This window comes from Temnothorax americanus, unplaced genomic scaffold, assembly GCF_048541705.1.
Source record: "Temnothorax americanus isolate GAGA-0224 unplaced genomic scaffold, ASM4854170v1 Scaffold25, whole genome shotgun sequence".
NCBI classification, from domain to species: Eukaryota; Metazoa; Arthropoda; class Insecta; order Hymenoptera; family Formicidae; genus Temnothorax; species Temnothorax americanus.
Genome location: NW_027509391.1, coordinates 1,582,647 through 1,607,031, shown reverse-complemented (window position 1 = coordinate 1,607,031; position 24,385 = coordinate 1,582,647). Strand labels below are relative to the sequence as shown.

Genomic DNA, 24,385 nt, shown 5'->3' with positions numbered 1-24,385 from the left:
TTATTCGATGTAACTGTCTTCAACGTTTCGACACTTTAAAAGTGTCTGTAAAACAAGCACTAAATTTTGGAAAACTCGATTTCGACCAATCTACCCGATCGAGCTGATCCTCTGAAAACTATACTAAAATGGATGGAGCATGTTTCGAAGTTCTACGGCACCATTGTTCGCTCACATGACGAAGGACGGTTAGTCCAACGGATTAGTGGTCGTTTCCGAATTTACTTCAACTCCCTGATACGCCGGCTCTGTCCATTACTGTTAGAGTAGCTACTTAACTTTTAATATGTAAATTTCATTGCCGAGAACTTTAAGAGCATTATATCCTTCTCTTCATAAAGGCTGAGGGATATTTTGCGAGAGATATATATTTTGAATAACTCGAGTTTATTAAAACGCTTTACAAGATACACCGGAGAAAATATTGGGTAGCAGTAATTGGTGGTCGAAATAAACAGATCGTAGACGTCATACAATAAGCTTAGGCATTTGTAAACATAACGCCATCGAAATATTAGTCGATTTGTGTCTGCATCATAAAGTTATTCTCGATTGAAAATGTCAGCTTACGAGCCAAAATTCTCGTCTTTCGCGGGAGGTTTTAATTTTCTGCTTCAATATGAAGAAATCTGTGGCTGAGGCTCATCGAATGCTCTCAAATACGTATGGTGAGGCCGCAATTAGTGAAAGAACGTGCCGAGAGTGGTTTCAACGCTTCAAGAACGATGATTTTGACGTCGAAGACCGGCATGGCGGTGGAAGAGAGAAGGTTTTCGAAGATGCAGAATTGAAGGCATTACTTGATCAAGACTCGTGTCAAACGCAAGAAGAATTGGCAGGATCATTGGGAGTGACTCAACAAGCCATTTCAACAACGATAGACACGATAAAGTGATTTTGCAGCATGACAATGCTCGACCCCATGTCGCAAAGCCCGTCAGAACATATGGAAACGTTGAAATGGGAAGTCCTACCCCACTCGCTGTATTCACCAGACATTGCTCCCTCTGATTACCATTTTTTTCGATCGATGGCGCACAGCCTGTCTGAGCAGCACTTCACATCATATGAGGATATCAAAAATTGGGTCGATTTGTGGAAGCCTCAAAGGATGAAGCGTTCTTCCGACGCGGTATCCATATACTGCCAGAAAGATGGGAAAAAGTAGTGGCTAGCAATAAACAATACTTTGAATAAAACCGTACGTACCGTTCTTTTACAATAAATGCGTTTTTCAAGCAAAAAAGCGGACCGAATTAAGTTGTACACCCAATATTTTACGAGAATTCTGCATTTTCACAAGCAGCGAAATACGCTCTCTCGAGAAAATCGAACGGTGATTAAAACAGTGGTAACTTTGACGACTAATTGCGCGAGTGGGTAATATAATATCCCGTGTTAGTTTGAGGGTTAACTTCGCGCTACCAGTCCATTCGTAAACGATGACGCCATTCCTAGGCAATCACTTAAGAGCAATGCCGCCTCTCACCTTTCAAGGATATATCTTCCGCTTGTCAAACTTTAACTTTCTCGCGAAAGTGTCACGTAGAAGGGTCGTTGCGAAACTTCACGCTAGGGAATAGTCTGAGCAACAGGGATGTCACTCGACAGTCTTCATCGATTTGGATGAGCTTATAGGAAACAGCAACAATAAACTTTCCTCAGCTATTTCCAAGTTACGAAATTGCCGTAATTGATCCAGTTCCATTTGTGCCATTAACGTTGTTTCCGAGTGGCTCATTGAATTTATTTCGATTATCGAAAAGCGAACTGAATTCACTGGTAAATTGGCATTATGGGCTCTCTCGCGATAGAACGAGCGAAGAAAGCGCGCTATAAGTTTCTCGAATCGTTTTTATATTTTTATATCCGTAATTAATTCAATATCCATATTTAACTCGCTCGAAGTACTTTCACGCTGGTTTCCAATTAATCGATTTCTACGTAGTCTTAATCACCGGTAGATGTTCCGTAACAGAAATTTTGATTGTGTTTGCGACAGTGGAATGGTTAAGTCCTTGCCGATCAAGGAGGAATTGAATTTGCACCACGGTGATGCTTCGAGCTGTTAGTTGCACGCTCAAACAAACCTCTAAGAACTTTATCGCGGTGAGCGTGGGGAACTACCCAAGATCTTGTTCCATTATCGATAGGACTACGTTAAGAACAATGTTTAATCAAATCGTAACGTTTGTTCGAGATCTTTCTTTCATTTCTGATTAACTTCAAAAACTTTGCGCATATATTTCATATATAAATCTATTGTCGAGCTTCGTATTCAAACAGTACACTTTTTCATATTTTCTACGAAGCAGAATTAACTGCTTTAATTGTTTAAAATTAAACTTACTGCTTTAATTCACGGCATACGTCTACGGCATGTCTACGGAGATAAAATACGCGTCACTCGTTGCAAACAGCGGCGAAGGAATTTTCTCAAGTTCTTCCCGCGAGAAGATGCACTTGCTATCTCATTCATATTTTATGTGTAAAGTAACGCCAGTTTTTCCCATTGCGCGTTTATTCATCCGTACTGACGGATATCATCCGTCGTTCTTCAATGCGCGGCAAATGGTCAGGAGCAGGAAATAGAATAAAGCAGGAGAGAAAGAGAGACGGAGAGAAAGTCGCAGACGATCCCAAGGGCGTTTTTCGACGGCCGAAGACGCATGCGAATGACTTTAGGGATGTGGTACAAGTGTAAACCAACCGCGGACGTAGAAATTGCTCAAATATTCAATGGAAAGAGCGCGACGGTGCACCGACCCTTATCCTTTTGGGACAAAGAGAGATTTATCGTGTCTTCATCGCGTCTAACTCGATACAAACGCGCATCAAGGCGTAAGTAAAATCTCGCTTAAGATCTGCATGATGATTTTTGTTTTATAATGGCTGAAACTGTGATGTAACTAGAAGATCGATCTATTAAATCTAAAGTAGATAGGGATAAAGAGATTACTGTGCAAGTGTGACATACCAAAAAAGGTATATACCAAGATATATATATTTTTTCCATTTGCCTTTTAGATTTGCAACACGCTATGCAGCATAGATTGCATTTAGTCCAAATTGTCGGAAACGAAAACAAACGGGATTGCTAACCGTGACAGATGTTGCGATTACGTAACACACATACTCTTTGGTTGACTCCTTTGCAATGAGCATTTCGTGTCACGTTCTCATGGTACTTTAACGGTATTCTGTAGATTCGCATCTTATTCCACGTGCGGAACGTAAGGTGGAAAATCCCGGATTCTGGTAGGCGGTACCGCGGACGTGCACGATTAAAAATTCATAGAAAATCTTCAAGTCGGTGCGATTTTACGGAATCTTGGATTTACCCGAACTTCCGCGGAAAAGTTCAATTGCATTAGTCCGATTGTATCGCTATGAAAATCGGTTTCGTGCGCCAAAACTTCCTTGATCGCTCAGAGACCATTTCGATGCACAAATAAATTATTTAAAAAAATATATCCGTTATTTTTTTACAAATCGAAATATCTTGAACTTCTGCAGGTATCATAATATTGCAAAATTGAATAGTTTCCTGGAATCTCTTACAAATATACCACAAAATTACCATGACATTGTCTGGGCACTCAAGTGAATTATAACGCCCCATTAAAAGGGTTAAAGTAGAATTGCGTGTAACTTTTTTCTCGCGGTTTGCAGCTCGAGTTTACAATTATTAATGCGAGTGAAAGGAAACGTTAACCGTGACGAATCCCCCTTTGTTCCTAAAAAGCCCGCCACTTCTAACGGCCAAAGCCACTTTCGTCCATTCGGGAAAACACCAACGACGTGCTTCCCAGACGTTCGTCGAGAGCCGCAGCGTATTTTCGCGGCGCAGAGGAATAGGGAAGGGGGGAGGCACGCAACTGCAACTGAAACGGAGCACTTCCGTCGACGTGCGGAATTTACATCGCTCGCATATTCGTATAGGCGAGTTAACGCGACTCGTCGTTGTCGTCGTCGTCATCGTCGTTGTCGGTAGTTCTCGCTTTCGCCAGTAAAACAAGACGAGTACAACGCGTTTTAACGGCGGTGGGGATAACGTAGAACGGAGTAGAACCGTGCGCCAAACTGTATAGTGTAGAACGCATTTCGATAGCGAATTTTTTTTCAGGAAAAAAACGAGAAATGCGAAACTTTGACTAAATGCTCCGTGACTAAATGCAAAATACATTGATATTTGTTGACGCAATATTATAGACGTCAACGAAAAGACTTCTCTATAGAAAAAGGTTTTTAATTAAAACAAGGAAAATTAATTAGAAGAAACCTCCACTTTTTCGCTAAGAAAAATGTATAAAATTGTAGATATATTTTTAGAAAAAAGGTTATATTAAATTTTTGCGCGAACTTTTTCATAAAATTTCATTTAACTACGACTTTTTGGATTACTTATTTTGCGACTAAAAAGGAAGATCACGGCTGCGGCCAGCGCTGTTCGGACGAGTTTTGGCTGAGTTGTATTCGCGGCATTCTTGAAGAAAATATGCAAACGGCCGTCACACGACGTCTCCTTTATTTTCGAGATATTTGCAATTCAAAGTTTGCAATTAACTTTCGCATCGACTTATAAGCAAATATGAACTATATATATTCTTATCATTGTCAAATCTTAAACAACAGTGATAACGATTACTTGAAGTGACCTGGAGATACATACACCTATATATAATTTTGTAACGCTTCAAATCCAATAATATCTCTAAACTATTTTGTAGCATCACCAACAAACAATATAACGTCGTAACTCACGTTCCGCGTCCAATATCGACGCGACATCAACGAGATGGAGGAATTTTGAGACGAAAATTCTTGCTCGCGCCAATACACGATTCTCTGCTTAGCCCGAGCTGACTTCGATTCTCCAAGTATCGATTGCAATTGACCGGACAGATTCGTGCGCCATTCGACCGATTCGGCCTGCTTCTGACACGTTAGCTATATTTACGTTCGCAAACTCTCTTGTTTCACCTCGTATCCCTCGTCCACGCCACACTTGAGCCTCCTCTACTTCAACCCTCCATCGTCTTAGGCCCTTCTCGTTTCCCTTAAGGGTAACAGTTTTTGAAATACTGCGAAATTTCACGGAAGGACTTCATAAATCCTTATTGCCGAATCTACTGCGAGGCACAAAAAGCCAAATCGCGAAATGGAAGCTCCGAAATGAAACGAACAGTGCGTTAAGAAAATCAATTTACAATCTTCGCATTCTCTTCAGTGTGAACTACATCTTGATTTTTGTCAACGTTATATTTGTCCCAAAATAAATATTTTTTCTGTATGGACGCGTATATGGTGGTGCAAACATTTTATTTTGCAGATTTAACGACACGCACGTATACATTTCGTTGCGTTCCCAATTCAATGGGCCACGGACTTTCCACCGTTTTTCATTCGCAACGTGTACGCGTGCGAAAAGCCAGAGTTGAAATTCCTGTTATTGACAGGTCGAATTTTTAATATCGTGCTCTCATACTTCGTGAATTCCGAACTGCAAAAATAATTGCATTAGCTCAATTTTCTACACGCACTCAGTTTTTCTAATAGATTTTTGGATATAACGCCGAATTAGTTTTAGCGAAAGAAATATTGTCAAAACAATTCATTTTAAGCCATTTGAGAGCGGACACTTCTCTAAAACTATTAGCGAAGGTACCTATGCAACGCAATATCAAATTTAAATAAAGGCTACATAGATTTTTATTGCGAAAGGCCAAAATTTGTAATGCTTGATATTTTTTATAACATATATTTCTCATTCCACGGAATTGTTCCGGATCTCTCCACATGATCTAATCCGTAGTTTATCTTATTCTCGTTTCCTTGTTTCTCGCGATTCTGTACTCTGCTCGCTTTCTTTCTGTCTTTCATCTTTTTCTTACACCATCACTTTTTACGAGCGGTGACACCACGAGAGTAGCGAGACCGGCAGAAGCCATTTCCGTGGCACAGCCATAATTTACGTAACTGCATAATTCTTCTTGTTTCCACTTATGCAATAGGAACAACGGCTGCGCCGTGCTCGTAAAGATAAAAAATTGTCACCAAGCTCCCGAGATTGCTGGGCGTCCGCGGTAGTATTTCACTTTTACGGAGTCTCTCTTCACACGGCTAACCGGTGATTCTCCCGCGTCCCATCTTCTTCACCTTTCCCCTTTACCTTTCATTCTCCATTCGCGTCTCCGCCTTGTGACCCCTTTCACGATATCGGACCGGCTTTAACGCGACGCCGATTAAGATCTAAAGAGCCCTCTCGGCGTGTTTCCATTTCCTCCGAAGGAGATCTCGGCGAGCACCCTCAGAGAGACGTTCTCCTTCAACATGATCCACGCGCATACACCGAGCTTAAATCAGACAACCACTTCTGCCGGGTGTTTGCCCTCGCAGCATCAGCAGTGAAATCATGTAACATGGTAATCGCGTTGCACGGCATGTATCTATTGTGCTGGGGGAAACGGCGATGCCGAGCTATACCTTCAGAGACGATTCGCACAATAATCGTACGCGCCGCGCATTTCACGGGCCGGGTCCCAGTAGACAATCGGCGGAATAAAGGATTCCGATCGAGCCGGTAAACTGCGTTCCGATAATGACTCCGCCGATCGCAGTTATCTTATTTTTGAAATTGCAGCTCCGCCGCGTAGAATGGGGCTGGCCGTTCCGATGCTTGTAGAACGGAGAAAGGAGGAAGTTTAATAGGAACTCGCGAAATGAGCGTTGGGACCGCAGCCAAATAGCGAGGTCTCGATTATATCGACGGCGAGCATAAACAGGAAAAAAGTTCCGTACCATCTTATTATCTTCCAGCAATTAGATAAATGACAAAATTATTTTTCCAATTAGTTCAAAAAAATCGACGAAAGTTTTTATCGTATTTTATCTTAACGTAAATAGCGTTTGATAGTTTAATATTTCAAACTGAATCAAAATTTTCTCTTGCGTCAGAATTTAAACGTCAACGACGCATGCCTCGGGATTAATCAATCGATCTTTAGAACTTGGATGGATCGTTGAAACTTACACATTTGCGACAGTTTATTTATATACGAAAGTTCACGCGGTGTCAGCCCGTCGTCGCAAACGATCCAGATTGGGTTCGTTCCGGGACATTGATAACCGGCATTAAACTAAACCTTATATCGATTCGAGTGTGTTGAAACATCTGGTCAAGCAAACGTTCAAAACTTCCATGCACTGGATGTAGACGGTCTCTGTCAAGGGGCGAACTCGACACCGATACTATTCGGTGCCCAGGATGGTCGAGGGCCCCTCTCCAACTCAGCAACATTCGACGCAATCAATTCGGTTGGTTGGCCGGCTTAACTGTTCCCGATATTCCGTCATCTGGGACAGTTTCGAGTCGACGTGTCTGTTTGGAACAATCAAACTGGCGCGATTTAATCTACTGAATTTGTCGATGAAACTGCCGTCGTCGTGTTCGACGGTGTAAATGATGTTTCCTTCGCATACCGAACCGTCTCACCGCTTGAGCCTCGAAATCACATAAACGTTTTCATTTATATCATCGACGAAAATCGAATGTCCTCCTCTTCAAATCATTCTTTTCTCATGTCCCTGCTCATAACTAGCGTGGGATGCCCAGCATGTTATTTCCAGTGACAATTTTTTAACTACAAGCCATTATTATAAATAAATAATGCAGAAAAATTTCTTCTACGTCTTCTTACGTCTTAACAGCATATATTAAATTACATCCGACAGATATTCGCGAAGCATTCGCGAATATTTAGGGCTTTTTGAATATTCAGGTACTTGAGAATTCGTCGACCTCTTTCCCAGTTTCTTCCGCAGTGCTCTTTCCGCTTCTTGACGACGAAAAAGGGATCGACCTAGCTGCACGCTGGCTAACTGTGCCTCCGTTGAACCGAAAGTCGGGACATTATAAATCTTCACGTACCGTGAACCAGCCGACACGCTACTAAAACCGTGAGAAGTGATGCGCATTATCTGCAAGACTACGACAGATTTTGCCGGTCCTCCTATATTGCCTCTCTTTCTCTTCCTCCCGCACGACCCATTTACGTCGCATCTGTCTTATCTATCGTATCGACACAATTTCGAGTAAATAAGCTGACGTTCTGCGCGCCAGTAGAAAAGAAATCGGGCGTTTCCCGCTTCGAGTCACGGATTACAGAAAGCACGGAGAATCCACTCGACCGTAAAAAAGCTCGCGATCAAGATGGATGGATGAAGTAGAATGTTTTCCAGAGAGTTTCCATTTGGAAATCTAGCGGAATAATTCAAATGTAACTTTTTATGACGCGAAGAACAGTCATTTCGCAACAATATAAAGCGCACGGTATACGGCATATTTATAGGAAACTTTATTTATATCCCAGAGAAGAAAATATGTATAAAAAGCATTCCTCGGAACGATCATAATTTTAATCATTTTTCTTCATATACGTATGATTAACGCACAATTTACTCAAGTTGATCTGATATATATCTAATATACATATATCTTCCATTCGTTTTAGTCATTTAATCGACAATTTTTAATATTTGCTTAAAAAATATATAAAACGCAATAAATACTAATTTTGGTATGTCCGTTTTTATACGTAATGTTCGTCGAATAAATTTCGACACATGTATCTTTTGCTCTCGCGTAACAATCTAGAAAGAATATACTCCTTTTCCGCCCCGTTGCCGCCTATATTGCATGGCAAGACCCGTCTTTTTTTTTGCGGTAGGGGCTTTATATATGATCCCTCGCTTTTCTTTTATGCCTCGGACCGATATCCGCATCATTTCTCACCTACACCTGAGCAATAAACAGGTTTTCAAGCACTCGCTGAAAATTCCCGGCGATACTTCAGAACTGGAGTCTAAAAAAGAAAGCCGTCGAATCTCCTTACTTTAACGCCATAAAAGAACATAGACACTCTTCCTTTTAAAGAACGTCCCTCCAATCTCTTTGATGTATACATTAAACTTTTCCAATATTACTTTCAAATCGCTACTTAACTCTCGCGTTATGGACACAGAAGCCTATATATAACACGCCCTTATTACTAGTTACCGTCGCTCCATCTCTCTTTTGTGCACATTTATCCTTTGTGCGATGTCTTAATTGTCTTAAAATGAAATTCCTTTATTATATATAATAACTGTACCCCTTAATACTCGATTCAAAGATATTTGAAAAGATATTGCTCGTCTAAGTGAGCAATGAAGCAGCCGTGTGTATGGAAAACCGCTGAGAAAAGTAACAGAATCCGATACCTAGACCGTTTCATCCCGCTCTCTTCCAGTCCATTCCCCTCGACCAGGACTGGGGATCGTTCTAGTGGGAAAACTTTCGTAAAAAGAAAACGCGGCTACCACGACTCACGTTGCGCAATAGTATATGAAGAAATACGTAAGCAAGTGTCGAGCCGTTAAGAAAAATAAAGTAGAAGGGCTGTGCCTTTATACGAGAAAAGGGAGACGTTGAAAATATACGCAAATATCTTCGGACATTTAATAGAGCGTTGCGATTTACAAAATCCTTTTCTGTAATTATTATCCGGAATGATCTCTCCGAGGAAACACTCGTCTCGCTACGGAAAAGCGTCAGATTCAACGTCGCGTAAAATGGATTTCCTTGAATAAGTACAGCGAGCCAGCAGAGACAATATTTCATTTGCAGCAGTTTATTTAATTATTTTCTGGCATATTCGATTAATATCCTCGCGTATCTCTACGACCTTTTCGAATAGCGCATTCTCGCGCGTATTCCTTCACACGTTTTTACTTTTAACAGCGATGCCCTCGAAAGAATGATTATTTACGACTGCGAGCGGTGAAGGAAAACGTTTCAAATATGCGTCAAAAGGATGTAGAGAAATGAAACTTTAAAACTAAATAAGATGTTAAACATGAAACCGTGCGCCTTTATTGATTAGAACATTTTCACGGCTTGCATTTTGTGATGAAGAAATGCCGAAAATTGAAAACTACGCAAATGCTCAATCAAGCAAAAAACGAGGCCAATATCGCCGACGTGTTGAATTGCATCTCACTTTACGCGCTCATAGTATGGAAAATTAACTGGCGAAGCATGAAAAATCCGACGACGGGTCTGATCAAATCGAAACGAGTCCGTTATAAAGCCCTTCCCGACCCCGTTGCATATGATTGCATATAGTCGTATTTGTCGTATTTTATCTGTACGTAAATGGATCTGTCGCAAAAACGATTTAAAATGTCATAATTACCGAAAAAAAAATTTATTTTTTCTTTATTGGCTGAGAATTGGAAATCGTGTATAAAACAAAGATCTCTCGTTGTAAAATGACGGTAGAAAAAAAAGCCAATAAAGACTGAGGTTATTGGAAACTGGGAGAAATATCGAATTGAAAGCGAAATTAAATAATCCGCTTCAACTTTTTTTATATTACATTAATTTCCTATCTCTTCAACCCAATGTTTTATTCTATTTAAATTTCACATAATCGGATAAACTTAATACCGCGACTTCTTCGTAATATCTCAGAGAATGATCAGCATTCACGATGCTTTTTAGTTTTCGGGTTGTGTCGTCTCCAAAGTGAAGCGATTTAATCAGCCATCCACAGCAGCGATATCGAAAGAAAATAGATAGAGGATAAGTATCGCGCTTCCATGATACGCCACGTACACGGGCGGAAGATAGCTTCGCTCGGTGGGCTACGTATCGCGGAGGTATCTCTTTCCCTGTTACAATGTATCCCGAAGCTACGTTTTCCAACCTTCTACGTGACCCTTTGTATCGACGCGACGTGTGTGGATCCTGACGTGCACTTACACGCGCCCACGTTCTAGAGCGATCCGTCGAATCCGATTCGCATCTCGCGTGCATGCGCACGCCAAAAGTGGCCGATATCTACGGATCGTTGCTACACCGGCGCTAAAAGCACACTCAGTCACACCCCGATGCTCTCGCTTAATTGCTTCGGCAAAGCCCTTACCTACCGAAAGCGCGGACTAAAATCACGGGAAAGGAGCAAGCCCATAGGAGGATCACACGGGCCTGCGTCAAAAGTAGGACGCGCGCAACTCTTTTTCGTGTGTCACTCACTCTCGACGGCCCGAATGCTCTTGAGCGCTTTTTTAAATAATGTGCGGAATAATGTTAAATAATGCACGACGTCTCCTTATGTTACGCACTTGAGTATTACATTGAATGGATACATGAGATTCCACTTCGATGTATGTACGTTGCTGTTAAGATGCAACTTTACTTCTTCGATGATTAATCACTTTGCGGAGTCCCGATGGAATCGAATGGGATTGTAATAAACAAGATAAAAAACTTCAGCAAAAAAGGAAGAAGGAAGAGAAGAAAAAAGAGAGAAAGAGAGAAACAGAAAAAGAGAGAGAAAGAGGAAAGAAAGTGAACAAACTGCAGGTGGGTGATTTATTATGCCGCACTATCCCAGACTTCCGAGGACAATAGGTTAATATTTCGCGAAAAAAGAATAAGAATCGAGAAAAATGGGTTATACGTGTGAGGAATAGTCGATATTTCTTTCGCGAGATCATTTCTCAGAAGCTTCGACATAAGGGCATTAATCGCCCCGTCGAGGTACTTGTCTCGCATCGTGTCCCCACTCCCCCCCCCCGTGTCCCCGCGCCGGACGGGCATTAACTACTTACCACGGTCGACTTCGCGACGTTATCAATATTGCAGCTTCCCATTCCCTTAATTTCATAAAGTTCGCGCGCTTTAGCATGTACGCGGGCTATATCGGGGGCTCTTTAAAACTGCATTATCGTTTCCTCTCGGTCCACTCCGATCTTAATTCCCGGGATCCGCGGACTATCTCGTAGGCGCCGCTGAACTTTCAAACACCGGCCCTTTATTAACTTTCTTGCTTTTTACCCCCTTGTCCCTTATCCCCGACCGCGCGCGCGTTCGGTTCTTAACCATCGACAAACTTTAGTGAGCTGTTACCAAAATCGATTTTCACTCTCGCGCTCGGGATATACAGATAAGACTTAATCCGTTTTAACGTAGCAATAACGTGAACGTTGGTACTCTCAATGTAGCTGCAATGCTGTATTGAAATATTATCGGAAGTTTTGGAAATAACACGTTATTAGTTTTCTTCAAATCAAGAATAAGATGATTTATTGTAGACTTGAGAAATATATATAGATAACAAGAATATTATATTACTTAGTTTTTCACCCGCATTTTCACAACTACATTCACTATTGCACAATAACACGACAGTGCAACTCGCGATTATTCCGTAAAACGGAAACTAAGTATATGAAACTTACGGCCAATATGGCGGCTCGTACATGTCGACTTATGCAGAACGTCGCGGATCAAATTTTCGCGAATTGAATTCGAAGAAAAGCTGCGACAGCTCTCGTGGCAGTTTCTGAATTAATTCATCGCAACCGAACGCCAGAAGAGCGACACGGATGTCCAGCGAAGTAGCAATATGGCAGTACAGCTGGCCGATAAGTTTCCGTTATATGGGTTGACCGGCCGCCCTTTTGAGGCCAGCTGCGTGCTTGTTCTAGAAGTTGGCGTCTAAATAGTCGCCAGGATGCCGACAGTTTCGCAAACTGAAGTTGGACGATAACGGCGGTCGTGGGCGACGGCAAAGCGCGGATGTCGCAGAGGGTAAGTTTCACCCTCTGAGAAAGAACACGGGATGACCAGCCGTCCCGTCCCGCCGCCGCCGTCGTCGTCGCCAACTTGAATCAATCAAAGTTTCTCGCGTTCTCGCCGCATATATCCGCGAGGCCAAGGAAGGTCCGCGTGTTTTCCATTCCACTTGCTCTCGGCACCGATTCGCCGGGTCACTCATCGGAAAAACTTTCGACATTCTGAATCGCGCAATTTCCCATGCAACCAAAGCGAAACGTCATTCACTGATCCTCTGTCTCCGTGAAACGAGCGAGGAGACCAAATCTTGTCCGGGATTTAGCCAGTTCGTTTCGATCGAGCGGAAAATGCATTTCCGGAAAGCGTCTTTAGAATTGCAGGGATTGAAACCAGTATAATTTCGGAGAATACAATTTTGAATGCCGCCACGTATTCGCGAAGGGAACCTTGTAAAATCGACAACGCGTCTCAATAATATCGATAAACAAAATGTTTGATAAATAAGTCAACATTATTTTACAGAAGTTTTATATAATTCATTGTATATGTTTTATTTATTATTAGGAAAATTATTGTAGATAACACAAATCGAATAATAGGCTATTGTAGAATTTTTTCTTGTTAGAATTATAGCATCCAAAAGTTTTAAAAAAATTCATTATTATAAAAAAGATTTATATATAAGCAAAAGTATCAAAACTGCCTAATTTCTATTATTTACAGAAATTCGGCTAGAATTTTTATCTTAAAAGTTTCAATAAAAGAGATTTATTTAAAATCCTTTATTATAAAAATCTTATAATTTATATGAGAGAAACTAAATAAAGTTTTATGTTATACAGTCATTCTAATAGTTCTAATATGCAACAATAAAAAATATTAATATAATAATTTTAATAAAAATTCTGTAAAAAAACTTTATTAAGAATAAAAAATTTTTAAATTATTTCGCTAAATAAAAATTAAAATATCAAATTTAATTTTATTTACTGTAATTTTGATAAAGTGCATTATTTATTTATATAAAAATTTCCTTTGTAAAGGAATATTTATTTAAACTGGAAAATATCTCTTTCTGTCTCTATCTAGTATTATTGAAAGACCGAAAAATTTCTCTATTATACGCGTGATGTTTAAGTATAACGCCAGTTCGTAAAATAAAATTCCAATGAAATTGGGATGGTAATAATCGATATTCCATGTAAAATATTCTATCACCATTTCTAGTGAATAATATAATACATTGAGGAAATCGATTTTGATTTGTCAAGAATGATGAATACCAAAACTGTACGATTGCGGTGAATTAGCTTCGTCTCGGAGTCAAAAATCGCGACTAGGAAAAAGATTAGACGCAGGGGTGAAAAGAGAATAAATAAAGGGGTCCCCGACCCCTTCCTCGGTTTTCGCTCCGAAAAATACCTGAGGGAGCAATGAATGAAAGAACGTATCTATGATACGAGTGGATACCTTTCAAAAGGACTCATGGGAGAATGAAGCTTATTCGTCATCCTGTCGGCCGATAGGTCGTACCACCATTGCGCCACCTTAACACACTCCGGAGATCCTCTCGAGGGTGGATTCTTCCAATAACCAAAAAAATATATATATCGCCCATCCTCCGAAAGATATAAATTCACTATAAGTGTGCTGGTAGTGAGTTCATAGATTAGAGTAATAATGTATCCTATAAAAGAAACCCCTACTAATCTTCATCAATCAAATATTCATGTACAAATGTATTTTGCCAATGATTACTCGCTATTTCATCTCACGACGTCTAAATGGCTTGTAAATATATTCGTCCGCGAGAATAAAAGGATACTCTTTACTATAAAATCGATACAATAAAATTTATAAAATAATGCATCTCCTTGATCGAAGTACCTATAAGTAGAAACAGAACTCTAAATAATCAATCGCGATTGTTTCTTCTTTCATTAATCCGCTATTTTTATTAAAATTTACCGTTTCCAGGCAAAGGGAAGGTAACTAAAGCGAAAAGTCGGAATAGGTCGCGAATACGCGGAATGCCGCTTCAGAAAATAAATTGCTTGAATAATGGAAAAGAATCGCTTGAGCCAGGCTTACGCATCTCTCTGATCTCTTTCTCCCCTTTTCATCAAGGCTGCTAGCCAACAAAACCAACAAAACACTATCCTATCTCGTGTCACTCGCACGTGGCCAATCTCAATAGCACTCTTCTCTTTCCACGATTTTATGCAACATGATTTTCTCGAGTTCCCTCTGACTTTATTGTAGTCTTATTAAAAATGCATTTTATAGTTTTTTCGAAAAATAAGTTTGTTATAAGAAGAAGTACATCGTAATTAAAAAAAAAGCAAAGGTTTATTATGCAAAAATTTGATTAATAGATTTCTGATATTTAAAAATCTACATGTTTCCCCCCCCAACATTAATTCTCCATTTACACGTCACTCAATCTGTTACAAGATTTACACACACGTGAGAGTTTTCTCTATTTATCCGTCACCTCGAGAATCCTCTCGTACAGCTTCCCTTGTGCCTGAAGCATCCACAATGAAAACGAGACGAAAGTCACGCTAAGAATCCGTCACGACTTGAGAGAAAAAAAAAGCAGAGGCACAACTATGGCAAAGCCGTGGGGAATAAGAAAGCTGAGAAGGAATCCTAAGACGTTCAGTTTATCACGTTGCCAGTTTAACAAAGCATTCTCGTTTAACGGAGATAACGTTCACCGCGCAGGAAAGAAATCGGAATTCGTGCGACAACTTGGCTCCTAACAAGGATGACTCTTCCGTGCCAAAGAATTCAGAGAGTTTCATTTTTCATCGCTAGTTTTACGAGACTGTAGATATTATTGTTAACAATACGCAATATGCATTTGAAAAACATGATTTTTGACCTTATCTCTTATCAAGCGTTAATATTTCATGTATAATAATTTTACTATAATTATGCGTTTTCTAATTTTAACATAAAATCGCTCCAGATACTGTAAGATCTTAATTTTTTTTTTTTCTATAACAAAGATAGTAAAAATTTTATTTCACCGAAGCTGTTTTGTTAGCTTTATCAAATAGTTGTATGGAATATCACGTTATGTTCTGCGAGTAATACGAGTTGCAACATATGCATAAATCTTAGATACGATTGTTATCTCTTAAGCATATTGATCGGCGTATGCAGCCATAAGAAATCCGACTTCTTTCGATTTATTTTACGGGCCACTGCCCCTCGCATTGGCATTCTTCTCGAGAAGGTTGCAGCTCCAGAAATAATTCGTTCTGAAGCTCAATCCGACTCGCGCAATAAGTGTCACTGACCTAACGTGCACGTACTATAAACCAGTCCTTCTGTTCCACTACTAACACGAAATTTAATTCGAAAAGCAACTCGACAGATACATAACAAACTCTCAGTTCGTTCTATCTTTAATTTTAAAGAAACAGCAACAATAAACAAGAAGTACTCTCTTTCTCTCTCTTCCGAATGGCTCGTCCAAAACATTTATCAGGACCATAATCATAAATTTGCGAAAAAAGTAATTTATAAGAGGAGTTATGTAATAATATGTACATTATATTGCCCTCGAGCGAATCCCGGTGAATCTCTGCGAGTCCATGTAATCCGGATTAGTCGGTTTATCGCAAGAATAAGTGCGGAATGTTTTTCGACGTTAACGCGAAGTCCGAGATTCTCCAAAGTATTTTAATCCGCGGTGCCTCGATGCCATTATCGTGAGAGCGAGTATCCGCATTTAACGTTGCACTGTGAAACTTTGCAGAGTGTCGTGCTGGAGATGAATCGACTTGGGATGATGGTGGACCTCTCTCATGTCTCGGTGCCCACGATGCTGGCCGCCATGACGACGTCGAGGGCACCGGTGATTTTCAGTCACAGCAGCGCTCACGCTCTTTGCAATTCCTCGCGAAATGTGCCTGACCACGCGTTGCGACTTTTGGTAAGCTCGTCGACGACGAAGCAGTGAAAGATAACGAGCACGTGTTACGCATTAATTCAAAGCATATATTACGCGATGACCTAGCACCGAATAAATTGCCTCGTAATTATTATACGCTGTTAAATATTAAAGGATGAAATTTAAACCAAATACCTTGAATTATATAACATTTTATTACTTTTAATTGCCATGTGTGTCAAAATTTATCATTTTAACATAAAACAGTATTATTTTAACACTCCTTTAGTATATATAGTTAAATTAACATTGTTTTAGTTAAATTAACGAGGAACAATGGCGATCTACAGAAATGGTTAAAAATGACTTATATTGAGTATAATTTAGCACTACAAATTTAACAGTTTATAAACACTAAATTTTCAAATAAATAAATAATTTCTTTTATATTTTATCTAATTCAGGCATTACGCTAATTGTATAAAAGGAATATGAATACTTTATTTACAGGCGCAGACCGGTGGTATAGTTATGGTATCCTTCTACCCCCATTTTATCAGCTGTGGCGAAAAATCGACGCTCGAAGATGTGGCAGGTGAGCTGTGATAAATATTTTTTCCTTTTACATTATTAATAGCTATGTGATCGTGAAACCTGTACCGATAAAAAGGGATGTTACACCATCGGTTTGTTTGCCCCTCGCAATGTATTAAATAAAATTTCATGAAATCCAATCAGCTGTAAATGTTTGTGTGGACTTAAAAGCTCGATATTTCTCTACCGAAATATGTGACTATTTTTTAAACAACACGTATGCACACGTAATTCAATATTTGATAAAATCAGATATTTCCCGTATTTATATTTCTATATTTTTTCCGGAATATGTAGGAAACAAATATGACATTAATTAAAATGGCAAATGTTTTTCGCAAATGTCTTTCTCAATGATATAGCATTGCTCCGACGTGTTTTCATTTTTTGTACCTTTAAGCACGATAATCGTTATTCTTCTCTGTTCCGAGATAACTAATTGAAAGGGAAACAAAAATCGTGTGCAATTAGTCCATTCTTTTTTCGACTGACGTACCTTCCGCAACTGAACGGCTTTCGCCGTTGACGTTGCAAAGAGAATATTCGAAGCGTTTCTCTGCTGAAGCGAGCAAATAAGTTTTCACGTTTAGGTGCCAATTCCCACGGGTTGCTATCATATTTGCATTATTATAGAGCGGCTCAAAGTTCCGAAGACATTAACATTTCATACCGCGCCGGTAATATAAACAGCTATGTATATTCTTGATACAATTAGATATATACGAATCATGGAAATATCGGATTTAATCTAGAATGTAGTTTCGAAAAACACTATGTGAAATTAAATTGAAATAAAAAATATTTCTTGTTTGAAATGCGAACTAATTATTAATTATTAAATATTAATTGAAGAAAGAAAAATAATTAATTTAGACAGCCTGGAACAAATAAAATTTTGTTGCAAGTTAATATAACTTTTCCAATAATATTAGTATACGGTATAGTGTGCTGCATTTTATAAAGTTAACTGTATACCTTTCCGCAGCGAACGAGATCGATCGCGAAACCGAAGCCATCATGTATAGGGCGAAACCGTAATCTAAAGTTCACACTTTTTGCGGCGAAACCGCGGTTCAAAGTGCATCCTGCGAAGACCGCGAGTGTTTCTACGGGCAAACGTGATAAAAAAGCGAAACGTTCGTGACATGGAAGCAACCAATTCCATTTGCGGTATTGTCAAACTATGTAAATTTTTGTAGACACAAAAATGAATTCTGATCTATATAAAGCGAATCGTTATCGTTCGCTCTCTTCTCTGTAGGAGCGGTAGAATAATTAAAAGTTATCTGTAATTCATAATCCTCATGTAGATAATAAACGCGAGATAATAAATTCTTTAATTTTGTCCATTTTTCGTCCGCTAATCTCCGGGATCTCGCGTACAAAAACAGTCTCGACTCGGAACCGCAGAAAATTTGTAGTTTTCCTAGAATCGTGATAATCTCCATGTCGCCATTACCCAGTGTTTCCACGTGCTTTCTACAAAACTAAGCGGATTACGGTGTACAGTAATATTGCCTTGCGGTATAAAAGATTTTGGCTCGATACGACGATTGTAAATTTTACGGTATCGCGCGCGACAATGGAAAATCAGTCATTGCAGCACGTGCATCTCGAATAATGCGTCGCGACCGTGTAACAAAAGAAAGAACAAGTAATAATTGCTGGTCCAGATGGCCGCGCATCGGACGTAGCGTAATCGGACGTAGCCGGGTGCCTGAATAATCGCTTCCTTCCGCAGGCAGCATCTCTAATTGTTTTACATCGATGGTTACCGAGCCGCGGAGAAAATTATGTCCGCCGAGGGAGAGCGGGAAGAAAATTATTTGAAACGGGAATTGTAAAACGGGAAATGCGTTAAATAGCGGGCGCGCAATGATAATTTCAGTATTATAACGCGTTTCTCTCTCTCTCTCTCTCTCTCTCTCTCTCTCTCTCTCTCTCTCTCTCTCTCTCTCTCTCTCTCTCTCTCTCTCTCTTTCTCTCTCTCTCTCTCTCTCTCTTTGCCCGTGGCCATTGGCGCCAGTATTACGCCGATGATTGATTCGAGCGCGCTTTCGCCACACATTCGCCCTTTTCCCTCGCCCTATCCCACTGCGCTTTCCAACAAAGCTGATCCCATGGTGACCACCGCGTCACGCGCGCAACAATCGCCCCGAGTTAATAATAACAGCGCGAATCGCGCTATCGCAGCTCGCAATTCCCCGCATTACGTTTGCCGAATAACTCTTTCTTTGTTTACCGCGTGAACGCAATTTTCTCCATTTGAGCTCTGTCGATGAAACCGCGACCGAAAAGCATATCCGTCTTCGCCGACGTATGTCACAGATGTTGCGGAAATTATTTTCGATCCGCGTGCTGTTTAAACCCTTTGCACCCCGGCGTTCAACATCGCATTCGCAATCGAGCCTCTAAATTGCATTCAACAGGCTTCACACATACGCGTCGTATTCTCTTTTGATCCATTGGCAAAACAATCATAAATTTTAAATTACAATAGGATTGATTTTCTTCGTGCTAGAATATACGCCGCGGGTTTGTCACACAACACAACTCACTGGAATACGTTCCGTTATATATATAGCGACTCGTCGTTTACGCAACGCTGTTTCTTCATTCCCACTTTGTATAGGACTTTGTATATTCTGCGCGTGTTTCGCGCACGAAGCATTAAAATGCACTACATCCCGAGAGACATTTGCACGTTATTCTACCCAAACAAACGTCAACCGCGCTGTTTATACGTCGTACATGCAAATCAAAAGATCTCGCTGCAGCAACGTGCTAATGGCACAACCGTCACGACTCACGAGATGCAATGCAAATGCAACCTCCTCCGTTTATGGCAACATGCAGCAGTCATGCGACAAAGTCACTCGCGTCCCTTAACGGAAACACTTTACTCTCTATAACGCAAATAGTTTTCATCTTTTGTCTTTTCATTTCCTTTCGCAATCAATACTGCGCTGCGATACGAATAATTATCTACCTTCGATATAAATACAGAAAGAATTTTTCTCAAATTACCTACGTGCAAAATCTCGTTAAAAGCCAGAATTTTCGATCAGCGAGGCCGTCCGCTCATCTCCTTACTCACCATAACGTGATTTTCTATAACCGCGCTTGGCAACGACGTGCCCCGTTGAATCGTGATCAATTTTGAAAGACCGCACCGAGCCGGCCGACATATAATTTACGATATAATGGAGATAACGCGGGAGCAACACGGCGCAAATATGAAAATCGAAATTTGTGACGTTTCTGATATGTTGTTCCGCATCGCGCGGCAACTCGAGCCCGAACAAAATTGCGGTGCAATGAAGCGCGCCATTATTCTACAGTCTGGATCGGCTATGAATTATGTCATTTAGCCGATCGATTATGCATGTCGTGTCTGCGTGATTGACGTGCCGTTATCCATTATGTGCACTGAGCTTTGTAAATGCATTAACATTCATTAGACAGGCACTTTTCTTGGTTGATTTTTGGACGCCAATAATACGTCGCGAAGAAGAAAATAGCTAACGACGATCGGTAATCGATGGCTAACGCGTATTATATTCCACAAAGTTAAAGAGTAAAGCGGAGTAAAGTTAAAGAGAGAAAAAATCGAGCGTTACGTTTTCACGTGAAAATAATCGACGATGTTGTTTACAGAGATCAATCTAAAGTTAATTGCATCGGTATCAATCAACTGCGGTTGTTTAAATTGAAAATATACAAGATTAATACAGAAATAATATTTTAATTAATTCATTTAATATATAAAATAAATCCGCTTGCATCACTCAAAATACCTATCACTTAAAAAATGTTAAAATATAATAAATATAAATATTATCCCCTGTAATAATTCACGATGCAACAAGCGATTGGATTTATTCAATTAGCCGAAGATTGAAATTCGTTCATATAATTCTGATAAGTACGCGAAATTGTCTTTTGGATTTTGCATTGCTGCGGAGTGTAAATTATATATCGTGATGTGTCACGTTACCGAGGTGTAAATTATATCCGTGCGCGCGTGCGTAACCATTTCCGAGTTAACAATAACATCCGTCTGACGGATATGCAAATTTTCATTGTTTATGCGCACGTTCATGATCTCATTGTACCTGTCCAAATTATTGTTCGGTTTCATCCATCTTCGGCGCGGGAGAAGAGACACACTTCGAAACTTGCCTATTCATGGGAGAATTGCATTTACAGATACGATTGCCGGCAATAAATAGAACGTAATCCGTCTGCCTTCCGGTTATCTCGACTGGAAGATTAATACGCTTCCGCAAACCTTTTCCTTTTGGTTTTTTGCGATTTGCGCGACCGCGCTAATTGCAAATAAATTTACCGTTTCTTTCGATTTTATAAATCAAGTAATAAATAGGAAGACGAGTCCGCGCATAGCGTTAACGGATTACTTCTAAGTTATTCAATTCGCAAGCGCAATATTCTCTTCTATTAAAAGTAGGAATTAATTATGCGCATCGTACAGTATTGTGTTAGCCTCGGTGTTAGCAATTATGACTAACTAGGCAGTCGCAGGAGACGCAAACGCGACTGCAGTGGACGTACGACGTTATACGTCAAATGTGTGTGCAAAAAAAAAGATAAATATGCGTTGTGCTGGCGGACAACAATGGAGAAACGGAGGAAATAATACATAATATAAGTGTAGGTAATTTTCTTTGCGGCTCTCGGAGAGTAGTAACTCACCGTGTTATTAGTCGCTGGTCGCTGTTGAAAAATCGTCCGCACTGCATTCGCACAGGCAGTCCGAGCTTGCAGGCCAGCCCGCGGTTAGGGTGGCGAATGTAATTTTCCTCGTTATATGGCAAATGAGCTATACGGGTTCCGTATATCGTGGTACGCTAAGCGCAGCGGTCATTACTACGATTACGTATAATACATGCAGTTTTCGTGATATGTTACAGCACACATCAATCACGTGCGGAAGATAGCCGGGGTGGATCACGTCGGCATCGGGGCTGGATACGACGGGATCAATTTGTAAGTGCGACATATTCGCAATAGCGCGTGAATGTAATTGTATGTCAAACGCGGCAGATATACAGGAGGAAATATCTCGTCGAATGCCATAATTAGTTACAGATGGAATGGCACACGATCGATTAAAAGGATCGGCGGATATAAATCCGGTTGTTCCGACAATAAAAAGTACTTTAATTTCAAGCTGATGCGGTTGCATTCGTTTCGCATTATTGTCGATACGACTTTCCTGCCGAGCGAAAACAATGCAAATTCGTAAGCGCGTACCAGTTCCGCCGAACTGATTGCGAACCAGCACATGCAAGCGTAGAGAAGTTTTCGGTTACCGTTGTATGTAGTACAGGGTATAGATCAATACGTACAGAGCTACCGATCACTTGTGGTGCTCAGAGACAGTTGAAGTCCCTTCCCCCAAAATTTATGAGAGGAGATTACTGGTTCGATTTCGGATGACCATCAAAACGCTCGGTTCGATACATCTCGCTTATAACCCAAGAGTAGGATTGAAACGGAAGGTAAATAATATACGATGGGAATATACGTTTAGGTGCGAGGCGACTTCATGAATATCATTTGAAGCCTATCGATTCTCCACAAGGGAATCTATCGCACGAATGCATTTTTAAAGAACCCCATACATAACATTGGTCTCGCGAAATACCGGATGATATTCAACCGTTTGTTAAAGAACGACCAATATTATTTCGTTCTATTATTCGCGCCTTTGTTATGCTTTTCATGCGATTTGTTCAGCACGGAAAACGACGCGCGGAGCTCTTCTTTGCCCGCGATAACTCGATATATAGAATCTGCTAAGTAGACGTGGGAATCGGCTAGAAGGTATAAACATATGAACACATCGACCAACCCTTTTTGTTAAAAACGTCGACCCTTTGTGGGTCGACGCGTTACTAAAATTGCGGCCCCCAGCATTAAGCTCATCGTTAGTAAAAAAAATTGACAGAGCATGAAAAAGAGAAAAAAAAGGAGGAAGAAAGAGAATGAAAGAGAGTAGGTAGAAGGAGAGACAGAGAGAAACAGCTCTAACCGCGAGTAAATTGAGGGTAATGGGATAACTAAAAAGTTGTTGAGTTTCCGGGATCCGCATGAAAAACACAGATGGCCGCGTCCGGTGTATATGATACAAGATTGAAACACAGTATGGATGCATTGAAGCGTGATTTGCAGACCAAACGATAAAGAAGAAAAACGACGCGCGTAAAAGATACGCCGCTGATCGAACCGTCGTCGCGATATACGGTTTTTCTGTATTTTCATCGGGCGACAATATCGAATACAAATGCAGAAGGAATCGGGAAAATAAACATGTAGCTAGATATTATGTACGTCGTACTGCACATTTTCATTTTTCTTTTTTCTTTAGGAAAATTGTAAATTCAAGTTTAAAAGCTAAATAGTCAAATCTGGGGTGCTAATTTCCGATAAGGTAAATAACATATGTAAAAGATAAGGAAGAATCTATGTGTGTTCTGGTCTCGAATACAACTGTCAAAAGTATCAAACACGTGCTTCCATTTATTTTTCACATAAATGTAGTCAAACTCAGAGAAAAACCACAAAACGAACAACGAAAATTAATAAATGAACATACCGATCATGAATTATATTATTGATAGATTGGAAATCATATACAGAATTGTTTTATACATTATTTCTAGTTTTTTCGTAGAAGTATTCAATTACCGCGGCTCCAAAATAAAAATAGGAGTATATATATCTCGATGTCGAATTTAAAATCAACAAACCATATAAATTTCACATATAAATAAATATAACTAAATTTCCAATAGTAGGTATTGATGGATTTTTACCACATGAGAATATTTATAAAAAAAAACAATGTGGAAGATGAATTATGATCGTAATTAATCACACTCGACTAACAAGCATATTGAAGACTAAAATCTATTAAACTTTACTAATTTTTATTAAGTTTACTAAGTTTTATTGAATTTGTAGTCGGAGAGAAGCGCACAAAAATGTTCAATATTTCCAATGCTTTTAAATCTTCAATTGATATTGTACTACCGTTTAAAACTTATCAATTTTAAACGCAAAAACAATCCACACGTTCCATATTGTTTCATTTAAATTCAACTTTTATTTGCGGTAAGAGCGTTGGACAGATAAAAATTTTATTAAAGTGGTTTTTTTCACATCCAATCATCGTAAATTAAAATTGATAACGCAAACATTGTATCCGGCACAATGCGCGACGCTGCGTCAGTCATTTATTT

At 39.9% G+C, this 24,385-nt stretch overlaps 1 protein-coding gene across 1 annotated transcript in view; it reads left to right on the top strand.

The window, feature by feature from the left end:
- Nucleotides 1–24,385, top strand: part of LOC143898951 (dipeptidase 1) — a 78,774-nt gene that overhangs the window by 38,907 nt on the left and 15,482 nt on the right. The window contains exons 7-9 of the mRNA XM_077408792.1: nt 16,392–16,568; nt 17,037–17,121; nt 22,052–22,127. Coding sequence (XP_077264918.1) covers nt 16,392–16,568; nt 17,037–17,121; nt 22,052–22,127 — 338 coding nt within the window. The remainder of the gene's footprint in view (nt 1–16,391; nt 16,569–17,036; nt 17,122–22,051; nt 22,128–24,385) is intronic.